This window comes from Leucopleurus acutus, assembly GCF_964270905.1.
Source record: "Leucopleurus acutus genome assembly, chromosome: 1".
Taxonomy (NCBI): Eukaryota; Metazoa; Chordata; class Mammalia; order Artiodactyla; family Delphinidae; genus Leucopleurus; species Leucopleurus acutus.
In genome coordinates this window covers 203,073,826-203,088,421 of record NC_139142.1, presented here as the reverse complement: position 1 = coordinate 203,088,421, position 14,596 = coordinate 203,073,826, and the positions used below count along the sequence as shown (strand labels likewise).

Below are 14,596 nucleotides of genomic sequence, written 5' to 3'. Positions count from 1 at the left end.
GCTAATATCCCTGATGAACACAGCTGTAAAAATCCTCAACAAAACATTAACAAACGAAATTCAACAATACATCAAAAAGGTGATGCACCATAATCAAGTGGGATTTATTCCAGGAATGCAAGGATAGTTCAGCATCCGCAAATCAATCAATTTGTGATACACCACGTATACAGAATGAATAATAAAAATCATATGATCATCTCCATAGATGCAGAAAAAGCATGTGACAAGATTCAGCATTCCTTCATGATAAAAAGTCTCAACAAAGTGGGTATAAAGGGAACATACCTCAATATAATAATGGCCATTTAAGACAAACTCACAGCTAACATCATAGTCAAAGGTGAAAAGCTGAAAGCATTTCTTCTAAGATCAGGAGCAGGACAAGGATGCTCGCTCTGACCACTTTTATTCAACAAAGTATTGGAAGCCCTCGCCATGGCAATCAGACAAGGAAAAGAAATAAAAGGTAACCAAATCAAAAAGGAAGAAGTAAAACTGTAACTCTTTGCAGATGATGTGCTATTATATATAGAAAACCATAACGACGCCACCAAAAAAAGTTACAATAAATAAATGAATTTATTAAAGCTGCAGGATACAAAATCATGTACAGAAATCTACTGTGTTTCCATACACTAAACTATCAGAAAGAGAAATTAAGAAAGTAATCCCATTTACAACTGCATCAAAAAGAATAAAATACTTAGAAACAGATTTTACCAATGACGTGAAAGACCTGTTCACTGAAAACTTTAAGACACTGATGGAAGAAATTGAGAAACACAAATAACCGGAAAGATATTCCACACTTAAGGATTGGAAGAATTAATATTGTTAAAATGTCCACACTACCCAAAGAAATCTACTACCCAAAGGATTCAGTGCAATCCCTATGAAAATTCCAAAGGCATTTTTCACAGAAATAGAACAAACAGTCATAAAATTTGTATGGAACCACAAAAGACTGCAACAGCCAAAGCAAACTTGAGAAATAAAAAGGTGGAGGCATAATGCTCCCTGATTTCAAACTATATTACAAAGCTATAGTAAGCAAAACAGTATGGTAAGGATATAAAAACAGACACATAGATCAACTGAACAGAATAGGGAGCCCAGAAACAGGCATCTGTGGTCATTCAATTTATGACAAAGGAGCTAAGAATATACAATGGGGAAAGGAGAGTCTCTTCAATAACTGGTGCTGGAAAAACCGGACAGCCACAGGCCAAAAAAAAAAAAAAAAAAGAAAGAAAGAAACTAGAGCACTACCTTACACCTTACACAAAAAATTAACTCAAAATGGATTAAAGATGTGAATGTAAGACCTGAAACCATAAAACTCCTAAAAGAAAGCATAGGCAGGAAGCTCCTTTGACACTGGTCTTGGCAATGATGATTTGGATTTGACACCAGAATCAAAGGCAACAAAAGCAAAAATAAACAAGCAGAACTACATAAAACTAAAAAGCTTTTGCACAGCAAAGGAAACCATCAACAAAATCAAAAGGCAACCGATAAAATAAAATTATTTGCAAATTATATATATCATAAGGGGTTAAAAAGAAGGCAGATTATCTGAATAGACATTTTTCCAAAGAAGACATACAGAGGGCCAACAGGCACATGAAAAGATGTTCAACACTGCTAATTATTAGAGAACTGCAAATCAAAGCCACAATGAGATACCACCTCACACCTGTTAGAATGGCTACTATCAAAAAGACAAGAAATAACAAGTTCTGGTAAGGATGTGGAGAAACGGGAACCCTCATGCACTGTTGGTAGGATTGTAAATTGGTGCAGCCGCTATGGAGAACAGTAAGGAGGTTCTTCAAAAAAATTAAAAATAGAATTACCATATGATCCAGCATTTCCACTTCTGGGTATTTACCCAAGGCAAACAAAAACCACTAACTCAAAAAGATATATGCACCCCAACGTTCATTACAGTATCATTTACAATAGCCAAGATATGGAAACAACCTAAACGTCCACCGACAGATGAATAGATAAAATGTCACACACACACACACACACACACACACACACACACACACACACACACACACAGAGGCATATTATTCAGCCATTAAAAAAAGAATGAAATCTTGCCATTTGTGACAATACGGACGGACCTTGAGGGTATTATGCTAAGTGAAATGTCAGACAGAGAAAGACAAATACCGTATGATCTCACTTATATGTGGAATCTAAACACAGCAACAACAAGCAGCAGCTCACAGGTACAGAGAACAGACTGGTGATTGCCAGAGGTGGGGGTGGAGGGCGGGCAAAGTGAGTGAAGGGAGTAAAAAGGTGCAAATTTCCAGTTATAAAAAGACATGGGGATATGATACACAAAAGCATAAGCAATGTAAGAAAAACTGGCCTGTGTCACTCAGGGGCCACCTGGCCACGGCCAGCAAGCCCTGGAGGATGCTCGACGCCATCAGTCATTAGGAGGGTGCACACAAAACCACCATGAGCTACCACTCCACCCCTGCCAGGATGACTATAATTTTAAAACTACGTAAAATAACAAGTATGGGTGAGGATATGAACTCTCATACACTGCTGGTGAAAATATAAAACGGTGCAGACTAGAAAACAGTCTGGTGGCTCCTCAGAGAGCCAAACACAGAATCCGAGCAGGAAACTGCGTTCCTAGGCACACACCTAAAAGAACTGAAATCAGGGGTTCCAACAGATACTTGAACAACAACTGACACTGCAGCATTATTCACAACGGTCAAAAGGTAGAAACAACTCAAGTGTCCACCAGCAGAAAGATGGATAAACAAAATTCAGTGTGTACATACAAAAGGATATTCTTCAGCCATAAAAGGGAACGTAGTTCTGACACATGGATCAGAACATGGAGGTACCTTGTAAACATTATGTTAAGTAGCGTAAGTCAGTCACAAAAGGACAAATATTACATGACTCCACTTACAGGAAATACCTGAAATAGGCAAAATGAGAGACAGAAGGTAGAACGGTGACTGTCAAAAGCCGGCAGTCGGGGGCAAGTGGAGTTACTGCTAAACGGATACAGAGTTTCTGTTTGGGGTCATGAAAATGTTTTGAAAATAGACAGTGTGATGTCTGCACAACATTTTGAATGTAATTAATGCCACTAAACTGTACATTTAAAATGGTTAATATGGCAAATTTTATATTATATACATTTTACCTCAATTTAAAAAAACTTAAAAGTGAAAAAAAAAACCCAAAACTATATAGACATCACTAAATACTGCATTCCTTACAGCTAAAACAGAGGTCACACTATTGCCATAAAGATTATAACATGAGCCTCAGAATGAAAGACAAATATTATGCAATGAACGAAAATTACTGGCGAAATTCCTCCATGAGATGACTCTGTGGGACTCTCTGTAGCAGCAGAGGTGCGCACTGTGGGAGAGCCACTGCCATCATGGAGGCGTGTTGGCAGATGCCGCCTGTACCCTTTGGAGGAAACCACCAGCAGGACAGAAGCTGAGACACAGTCTCCACCTGTGAGCCACTGGGAGAAAATGCCACGCAGTGATTTTTCTGTTAAACACTGAAAAACCCGTACTACCTGGAGAGAAACTTCTTCACTTAGTTCATCAACAGTTTGTGAGCAGAGACGAGGATGGAAATAAGTGTACTGATTCAGTTTAAAGGGAGCACAAGCTCTATGCGCAAAGAAGGACACTACTACCAAAAAGAAAAAAACTTGTACCCAAATGTGGGTTCACACACTGCTTTTTGTTCACACATAACAGCTACCCATCCACCACATGCCTAATGAGCTCAACTTGCTGAGGCAGGGAACTCTGAAAATACGAACGTGGTCAGCTCAAAGCTACAGGGTATACTTCTTTTGGGGAACTATCAGGAGAAAAGAGCAGCAAGGCCAACAATGAGATGCACAAACAATCAAGGGGGGAAATGATCATATCAGCCTTTGAAGCGAAAGAGGAGAACAAAACACCTTCATGACGGACAATGTGAATGAAGTCTTTTGTTATTTCAAGCGGCTTCCTTCCCTGGTGTACCTCAGTGATACGCTCAGTGTCTCCAAGAACGTGAATCTATCACTTCAAAGATAAAAACATCATGATTTTGATGTTGGAAATAAGGTTAGCCAGATTTCCTAACAAAACTGATCTATGGTGCAAACAACATTTTCAAGAACTAAACAACTTATTTTTTAAAAACTTTTTAATTAATTAAACACTTAATGCAGGGATGTAAAGGGGATCATACACAGCTCCAGAAAGAAGGATTAAAAATGGAAGACAGGTGAGAGTCACTCAGAGAAAAGAATGAGAGTGCCAAGAGAGGTAAATCCAGAAGAGTGACACGAGAAATAAGGGACACAGAAAAAGTCTTACACGTATTTAACCGACACACAGGAAGAGAAATGAGAGAAAGAATGGAGTACAGGTAATATCTGAGTGATAACAACCGAAAATTTTCCAGAATTCATGAAATACCTGAACACATACATCCAAAAAGCCAAAGGAATTCTAAAAGAATAGAAAAAAAAAGAAATTCTACCTAGACACACAGCAAGAATAGCATTATAGATACCCAAATCAAAAAAGAAAATCTTAGAGAAAGAAGATAGATTACTTTAAAACAGAGAGTCTGACAGCTGATCTCTAAATAGCAACTTTAAAGATATCGTTTCTTCATCTTCTCGTTCTTAGTACACTGAAAAAATAATAATGCCAACCTAGAATTCTGTGCTTAGTAAGAATACCTTTCAAAATGAAGGCAAATGAAAGCATGTCCGACACGACAACAGAGACAGTTGGACATCAGCAGACCTTCGATAGTGGAAATTCTAAAGAGTTTTATATTAAGCAGATGAAAAGTCGTCTTGGATTAAAATGCCAAGTTGTAAGATGCTATGAAGCTGACATCTTCAAGGTTTGGGTTTTGTTTTTTAATAGAGAATCAAAATACATGACACAATAGCATATAAACGGGGAGGGAAGCATACAGGGTAAGAGCGTAAGGTCTTTAGACTGTCCAGGATGACAATAAAGGTACAGATTAATGGGGGATTTTATAATAAAGGACGCATGTTGTCATTTCTAAGGTAGCCATTAAAAATAGAGAAGGAGAGTGTATAACTTCAAAATAATTAAGGGGAAATCTAAAATGATAAAAAGAAGTATTCTAATGAACACACAAGAACAGAAGAGAACGGGAGTAAAGACTTTCCAACACGCTACGTGACTGTGAAAATCTGACGAGAGAATGGGAAAGGAAAATTACAGGCTACAGTCACTCACAGACACAGATACTAAAGCTGCACATAAAATGTGGGCAAGCGCCATATCCAGCAGGCTGTATGAAGGGCAAGACGCCAGGAGCAAACTGGGCTCATCCCTGAAATGCCAGCTAGCTTAACATCCAACATCAGTGATGTTTGCTGTACTGAGACGCAAGGAAACAAATCATATGGTTACAATGAACAAATAAAACGCACTTGACAAAATTCAGTGGCTAGTGATTTTTAAAACGTTTTCTGCAAACTAAGAATGAAAGGAAACTTCCTTAATCTAATAAGGGGCATATAGGGAAAAAACCCAGAGCGAGCATGACAACGGAGAAATGCTGAAGTAACTCCTTTTGAGATCTAGAACTAAGGACGCTGAGTCACAATGACAGTCAACACTGTAATCAAGGTCCCACATGGCAGCTCTGCCCGCAGGGGAGAAAGGACAGTCTTTACAGCGTCACGGAGGGACAGCTGGACATCCACGTGGGAAAAGTTAATCTGTAGCCTACTTCACACCTTACACAAAAATCTATTCTAGAGTATTAAAATCAAAATGTAAAAGGAAAAATGAATACGTTCCTGACCATAGGCTAAGGAATAGTTCATGAATAAAATACAGAAATCACTCACCATAAAGGACGTGGTGATGAGCTGCACTGAAACGTGTGACTCCTGCACGTGGACCAGGGCAGGCGGCAAGGAGAATGACAAGACAGGCCACAGAACAAGAGAAGACGGCTGTCAGCTAGCAAAGCTGACGAAGGACGGAATCCAGGACACAGAAAAATGCCCTACACAGAAGACCAGGCAATTGAAAAATAAGCAGAAGGTGTGAGTCGGTACCTCACGAAGAGAACATCGAAACGGCCAATGTGAACATGTGCTCAACCTCGTGAACAACCAAGAAGTGCACACTACAGCTACCACGAGCTACCACGACATATGGACCACCGTGAACAACAGATACAGATATGGAGTGACAGGGCCTTTCCCACGTCCCGGAGGAGGAAAGGGGCTGAATGTGGAGTGAATAAATGGCTCACGCCCATGGGGTGAAGCCACCATAAAAATCCCAGTACTGCGGCGTTCAGCGAGCTTCTGTGTTGGTGAACACTTCTACACACGGTGGGTGACGGACCCCCACTCCCACAGGGACGGAGTCTCCTGATCTCTGGACCCTTCCAGACCTCACCCTACGCATCTCCTCATCTGTATCCTTTATCCTGTCTTTTATTACACAGTAACCTGACAAGGATGAGTTACATCTTTCCCTTAGTTCTGTGAGCTGTTCTAGCAAAGGACAGAATGCAAGGAGGCGGCTGTGGGACCCCACTTTGCAGCCATGCTAGACAGAAGCTGTGGGCAACCTGGGGGCCTATTACTTGTAACTGGTATCTGAAGTTGGGGCGTCTTACGGGGACTGAGCCTGTGAGGTCTGCGCGACCGCCAGCGTGTGTCAGAACCGAGCTCTGGGACACCCAGCTGGTGTCGCAGAGAACCGCTCGGTGTCAGGGAAACCCACACACCTGGAGTGAGAGTTACTGAGTGTCAGGAGTACTGTCTACACAAGTATCCTGCACTTCTCCTTTGCAGGCTGGACCGCCTTTCTCTTCTCTTGCAAAAGTAAATATTGCAAAATCACCGTCATAGGAAGAGGCAATCAAAAAGTAGACAGCCAAAAAATAAAGAAGAAAACCAAGTATACAGGTATGTCAGGCAGTTCACTAAAATATTATGCTTTTCCCCTGGATTCTGTAATATTTATTTTATGTATCCACTTTTAAAAATTCGTAATTTGTTATTTTTTCCCTCATTCTAAACAGTCACCACTAACCTAAAAAAAGTTCATGTGGTAAAATTCCATTTATAAAGCTCAACAACGGGCGAAATTAAACCAAAGTGCCTAGGGGTGCTTAAAACATACGTTTTGTGCACACTGTGAGGCAGGATCTTCTTTGCTGTCCGTCGCCATGGCGGCTGGGGAGGCAGCGAGTGGAGGAAGCGCACGGGATGCTCTCAGGGGTTCAGTTTCTTTCCTCAGGTGGTGACCACATGGACGTTGGCATTATAATCACTCTTAAAACTGTACTATGAAAGTTTTATATGCGTTTCTGTATATATATTATATTCCACATTATATGATATTTGTGAAATTCAGACCTAATGAATTTGTAAAACTAACACAGGTACTTTGCAGGGAAAGAACGAGTCCATAAGATTAAAAACAGAACGGTACTATCACAGGAACGAAAACAAGATCAACCCTCTAGTTGATAAGCTGTGTCCCAAGGAGGGACAGGTAACAGTTTGGACACTACCACACACGCACACTGGGCTGAATAATTCAGTAGATAGATGGCGCGTGGTGGGTGGTGGTAGCCAGCGGGAATTTACAGACAAGGGAAGGAGGCTAAAATGATCCATTTCCTACGGATTAGAGCTGGAGACACCAGTAAGAACTCATATGTAGCTTAATATACTTACAGACGATTGCACACAGAAATGTTCATATATGTGCATATATACACGGGTCAGTACACACACATGTATTTCTTTGCTCTGCCAGATGAGAGGGCCTAAAAGAAAAACCACTGTGCAAACCTACCATCCAGATCTTGGTTTCTAATCCCATTCCCTAATAAAAGGAGCTGGAGGTCCTTTGAGAAATGGCTGATTCTAGACGGGGCACTGCAAGATTAACCTGGAGCATCCCGTCATGCCCAAAGTAAGGAAGCGTTTAAAACACGCCCCTGTGGATAGGGATACGTCAAAGAAACCAACTGAAAAAGCTCCCAGTGGCCCCAAAGCTGGGACAATTTGAACAACAAAATAAGTGAAGTAGAAGTGAATTATGTCCCGAAGTGTCAATAAACATCCAAGAGTCCACACGGATATGAAAAAGGATTGAATAAATTAATGGGAGAGAAGAGAGAAAGTATTCCAAATAAGTTACAGAGATCCGTCACCCTGACGGAGAGCAGGACACACCCCCTTCGAATGTAAGAGGCACGCAGACGTCCTTCCCCAGAGCACAGCGGGACAGGGTGGGCAGACAGAGTCACTGTCCAGTGGGGAGGTGGGGCGAACATCACACCAGCCACTTAGTCAGCATCAACAGTCATAAACCAAGTGGACAGCACGTCCCCTTAATATACAATATGACGACAGTGGCACTTTACATCAGACAAATTCCAACAGAGGGAATTCCACTACATATCTGACCAGCACTACTCTCGGAAATGGTCAAGGTCGTCAAACACAAGGAAAGTCTAAGGAAACTGCACAGCCAAGAGGAGCCTAATGAGACGAAGCCAACTAAATATAATGTGAGACCCTGGACCCAAAAAAGGATATTAACGGAAACTAAGAAAATCTGAATAAAGTATAGATTTTAGCTAATAATAATGTATCAGTATTGATTTGCTAATTGAAATGAATGTACCAAACTAAGGTAAGATGTTAATAATCAGGGCAACAAGTATAAAGGCTATTGGAACTCTCTGTCTTATCTTCATAATCGTTCTCTAAATCTAAAATTACTCTAAAAATAAAATTTAAAAACAAATTTTTTTAAATAAGATCACCAGATCATAATAGCTAAGAAAGAAAACCCAGAACATATGTATACACAAGGGGCTAATACACATTTATGTAAAAAGGCTGGGCTACTGGCTCTTCACGTGGGAAATACGTTAAGATCTGATTACTGTCTCATTCCACATGCAAACTAGTTGGACTGAAATTCCAAATGTGTAAAATCAAATTTTTAAAATCATTATTATTTTTAGGCCACGCCATGCGGCAATGCGGGATCTTAGTTCCCCGACCAGGGATTGAACCTGCGCCCTCTACATTGGGAGCACGGAGTCTCAATCACTGGACCGCCAGGGAAGTCCCAAAATTTTTTTAATTATTAAAAGAAGATCTTAGAGACTATCTTCTCAATCCTGCCTTAGGTTGGAAAGACCTTCTTAAGCACAAGGAAAAGAACATTCACCACACAGAAAATACTGATTTGTCCATATAAAAGTTTTCAACTTCTATTTTAAAAATGATACTATTTAAGGAAGAAAAAAAGGACAAATGACCAGAAGAAATGGTGTTCAACCTAAAATGACCCAAAGGGTTAATACACAAAATACAAATAAATAGGGCTTCCCTGGTGGCGCAGTGGTTGAGAGTCCGCCTGCCTAATGCTGGGGACACGGGTTCGTGCCCCGGTCCGGGAAGATCCCACATGCCGCGGAGCGGCTGGGCCCGTGAGCCATGGCCGCTGAGCCTGTGCGTCCGGAGCCTGTGCTCCGCAACGGGAGAGGCCACAACAGTGAGAGGTCCTTGTACCGCAAAAAAAAAAAAAAAAAACCAACAACAAAAAATACAAATAAATACTGCAAATAAATAAGAAAATGATAAACCAACAGAATGGGGAAAGGATAAGAACAAATCACAGAGGAATAATGGCCATTAAACAAAGGGAAATGTGCTCAATGTTGGTAGCAATGCACATTTCACACTTAAGATACCGTATTTTCCCCATCAGATTGGTAAAAATTATAAGGACATAATATCGAATATTGCCAAGAACATGGGGGAGACGATTCTTAAGGTACCGTCCGTGGACTGTTAAGCGGTTTAACACCTCTGGAGGACAATTTGACAACATCCATTAAATGTGTGCATCTTTTCTCCTAAAATATTACAAAAGGAACAAAACCAGGGCTTTCATTAAGGGTAGTCTGGTTCACTACACAATGTAATGTGACACAATGGAAAACTATGCATTAGTTGAAGAGAATCTGGAGTATCTATGTTTATATATACAGATGTAGGCACACACACATATCATAGAAACACCTCTTTGAGACATTACTTCGTGTAGAAAGAAAGTCACAGAACAATCCATAGAGTATGACAGAATCTGTGATTAAAAAATAAGAAAAAGGACAAAACAATATACTTATGTACACACACATTTACTTACAAAGGCACATAAGTGTTTAATGTACAGAAAATTCTTGCAGGATACTCATCAAACTGAGAAAGAAAAGGAGACTGGGGGAAGGGGAAGAGCGGGTAGGAAGGGTTTCTTTCCTTTTTTTATCTGTGTAGTTTTATGTATTACTTGTGTAACTAACTGTTTGCTCTCAGAGGAAGAGGAAGTGGTGGAAGTTTACACAGCAAGCACTTCCCCACGTGAGCACCACGCGTGCACTGGGGCCACTGTGAGTTGCACCCGCTCCCACGGCGTGAGAACCGCCCTTCAGCTATGCTAACGCTGTTCCCCTGGAGACCATCGCTAAGCAACGCTGCTGACAGTAACAATGACCCTTGACTGATCAATGGCATCTGGTCTACAAGGAAGGACAAGAAAACGTGGCATCTGATGGGTGCCCACACCCTGGGGTCCCCCTGAATGCTGTGACTCTTAAAACAATCTCCTCTGCCCAACTCAAACCTTATTGGGACACACTGGTCAAAAACTATCGCAAAGCCGGGAGTGAGTCGCACCAGCATTTTAGATTTGCACCAAGCGGGCCAGCTAGGCGTGCTAGAGTCCTTTTTTTTTTTTTTTTTTTTTTTTTGCGGTACGCGGGCCTCTCACTGCTGTGGCCTCTCCCGTTGCAGAGCACAGGCTCCGGACGCGCAGGCTCAGCGGCCATGGCTCACGGGCCCAACCGCTCCGCAGCATGTGGGATCTTCGCGGACCGGGGCATGAACCCGTGTCCCCTGCATCGGCAGGCGGACTCTAAACCACTGCGCCACCAGGGAAGCCCTACAGTCCTTTTTCCATTCTAAATAGCCTATGGTATTTTTCACGACTGACGCCTAAACTGCCACTTTAATCATTCCCCATGTTAGGTGTAATCAACAACATTTTGCATTCAATTAAACTAAGCCATTTTTTGGTGAACGGCAAGGCAGAAAACTTATTTACTACATAAACTATAGTAAATTTACGGTTCAAATAAATTTTATCTATAATTTCCCAAACCACGACAGAAACTTAAATCATTCATTTTATATAGTGGAACACAATGTGGGCCTATATAAAAACTGAAAAGAAAAAAAAATTTTGTCCAAAGGAGCTGCTTCCAAGTTCATGTCTTGAGAAAAAAAAAGATTTTTATGTAATTTAAAAATCAAAATCACTTCCTAAGAAAAACTAATCCTCAGTGTAAATCACAGTAGAAAAACATCATTCTTGATGGATAAAGACAAGAAAAAACTTGCCAAAGTGTAAGTGCGGCTCTGCTTGAAACAGCAAAGAACGGTACGGGCAAATCGTGCACGTGACAAGGCCAGGGTCACCTAACACAACACAAAATCACATTTGTGATTCAGCTCTTTAAAAACTAGGGTGCCAGTGGCTGTCCAGGACAAGACATATCTCAGCTGGTTACAGAAGGGTGTTAACGCGACCAACTCAGTGTGGTCAGTGCAACAGAGCCCATCCCTTTAGCCACACTCTGTGCCACCCCCTCTTCTGAGTGGTCTTAAAAATGCAAGCTACAGCTCCCCAACCCCACTCGCATTCTGTTTTAATAATTCTGAGGAGGGTCCAAGAATCTACATTTTTCTAAAGTGCTGATTCCGGGGAACCCCAGGAAAGGGCTTCAAAGGGGCACTGACCACCCCCATCCCACCTTCTAAATCAGGTCAGAAAGAGGGGATTTCACACACACATACATGCATGAGTTTTTTTCCCTTTCTTGTAAAGCTTTAAGTATCACTAAGTCTTACAACTGATAACAATGTGCTTGTTTTAATTGAGTTCTTTAATGACATATATCAACTTCAGAACAGTTTTCACCTCTGGACAGAAAGAAGAAAATAGAAAAATGGGGGGAAAAAATGAGAGGTCTGAGCAACTACGGCCCAAAAAATTCATCGCTATGATTAAAGTAGAGCGACAGGTAATATGAGTACCATGATACCTTCCACACTTTTCTGTATCTTTAAAATACTTAATTTTTAAACAAAGAAATGTAAATGTACGGCACTATTCCAAAATGCAAAACAGCACAAGAGCATTAGCAGGAGCCCTCAGTACCCAAGAAAGCGGTCCCGCCCTCGCCCTCCAGTAACGTTTATCCTGAGGCCATGATGGCCCTCACTGTGGTTTCAGAAAGACAAGCCTGTCTGCAGTCGCTTAAAGCAATGCTGGTTTTCACTGTGAACTGGATGATTTGTAAGGATGGGAGGAAAAGTGCCCCTCACGGGCTCCATACCTGTGTCGCTCCCCGAGCCTGCGGACAGCGCGGGCATGATGCAGGATGCGGGATGCAGGATGTGGGATGCGGGATGCAGGATGCAGGCTGAGCTGGGCCCTGAACTGCCAACACGCTCCGTTCAAAGGCGGCAGGGATGCCAACCCTGAGGCCTGCAGCCACGCTGTCTACCCAGATCTATGTCTCCTGCAGTCCGTTTCTACAAAGAAAAGGAACACATTAAAAATAGAAGAGGCAAGATTACTAAATAGCAACTTTCTGTAACTAATTCAAAATGCTGATTCCAACACATTATTTAGGGAGATCACAATCTTCACAATTTCTTCTACAGACCACAGACAAATATGAACTGGGAGAGTTTTTTATTTCGACGTGGGATTTCTAATTAAAAACATGAAAGTTCTTTGTGAATGTGTCAAGGTTTCCTTAAAGATTTTTACAGTTGGTTTGAGAACCACTGACTGCATAGGTGGAGAACTTAAGGAAGCTTTTGTAAGCCAACGTCATTCTAAAATTCCTCCCTTCTGTTAGAATTCAAAACTGTATTCCTAAACGTAGAGCAGAGATTCTCTAAATCGTCAACAACTTATAACTAATTGTAATTTTTTTAAGTAACTCATCCTAATACGACAACTGCAAAGTTCTCTAACGAGATTACAAACAACCTTGAAAGAATACTAGAATTGAAGCAAGATATTATTATAGATTTACAGGACGGCTGATAATCTACACTAAACCTAACAATCCAAGCTAATATATGAAAATAAATTGTTTTAGTAAAAACTCAGCTTTGATGTAGCTTGGAAAATATCAATTTTTTAAATAACTATTTTAAGTAACTTTTATCCCAAAATAAGCAGTAAAGGCACTATTGTACAGTAACTAAAAGCAAGGGCTCTAGTGTTTGCTTAATCTCTAATCCTGCTAGCTCTGTGATCTTGGAAAAGTTATTTAATCTTATTAAGCCTTAATTTCCTTATATGCAAATGAAGAGAACAACAATTTAGAACTTCTGGATAATCCAATGAACACCCTTCAAACAATGAATGCTAACTATTACGACTGGTTTTTTTTTTAATTCAGGTAATGAGATTATAAAATGAAAACATAAAAGTAGCAAGATTAAAATTTACATTGGCCTACACCTAGGAGGACGCCATGTGGTTTAAATTTGGACCACGGCTGCCTAATAACGGAAAATACACCGCATTTACATTTTTCAGAAATCAGAAGAACCACACGACATGTTTAAATTCACTTTTTAATGCATTTTTCCCAGTTCTCTATAAAGCAAGTTCGGTGATTTAAAAGCATATTTTAACATATATTAACAAGAAAAACAGATACTGTAAACATTTGAAAAACTGGCTCACTTCAATCCCTAAAGCCTTTAAATTGCTGATTCATATTACAGAATAAAGAAAATGAGCTTGCCAAATTCCTCATGAAAAAATTCAAACTGTAATAAGATTCTATTAAAGCCTTCTAAATTAGCTTTTTAATTATCAAAGTAAACGTTAGCATAAAAATATTCACCATCAAATAGACTATCTTGGACCAGGCAACCCGGTGCAATGTCTTGAGTTTTGTTTTACATTACAAAGGTTGACGTAGTTAAAATACACATACAAATTCTTAGAGATCCTCTGTGTTAATTAAAAATATGAAGGCAGTTATTTTAAATACCAAGTGAAAATATAAATCACTAAGCTAAAAATAAGACAGAAAAAGGTAAAGCAAGGCTTCATTAGTGCCCGTCTCTGACGCTGTTTTCCCTAATAATTCTAAAAGGCAACTCTGCTTTGCTTTCATAAGTTATCCTAACAATCAGGATTAAGATTCAACTACATAAAGTGCTCCTCGACTCAAACGCAAAGAAAATAAAAAACAGACCATACATAATTTAAAAAACGCATTCAATTAGTAAACTTTTGTTCTGCTGCTGAGAAAAAAGGGAAAAACGGTTATAACTTGTAAAGTATATGCACACATATTTCTACCATTAGGGCATAAGGCATATACGTAGGTATGTAGATAGGTATTTATTATAGTGTGTATGTATGTAATTTAAGCTCTTTAT

At 40.2% G+C, this 14,596-nt stretch overlaps 1 protein-coding gene across 1 annotated transcript in view; it reads right to left on the bottom strand.

Moving 5' to 3' along the window:
• Positions 1-12,643, bottom strand: part of MPP7 (MAGUK p55 scaffold protein 7) — a gene marked incomplete at its 3' end in the record, with an annotated part of 202,809 nt that extends 190,166 nt beyond the window's left edge. Inside the window, exon 1 of the mRNA XM_082844350.1 lies at positions 12,517-12,643. Coding sequence (XP_082700476.1) covers positions 12,517-12,553 — 37 coding nt within the window. The 5' untranslated portion in view covers positions 12,554-12,643. The remainder of the gene's footprint in view (positions 1-12,516) is intronic.
• Positions 12,644-14,596: the final 1,953 nt, after the last annotated feature.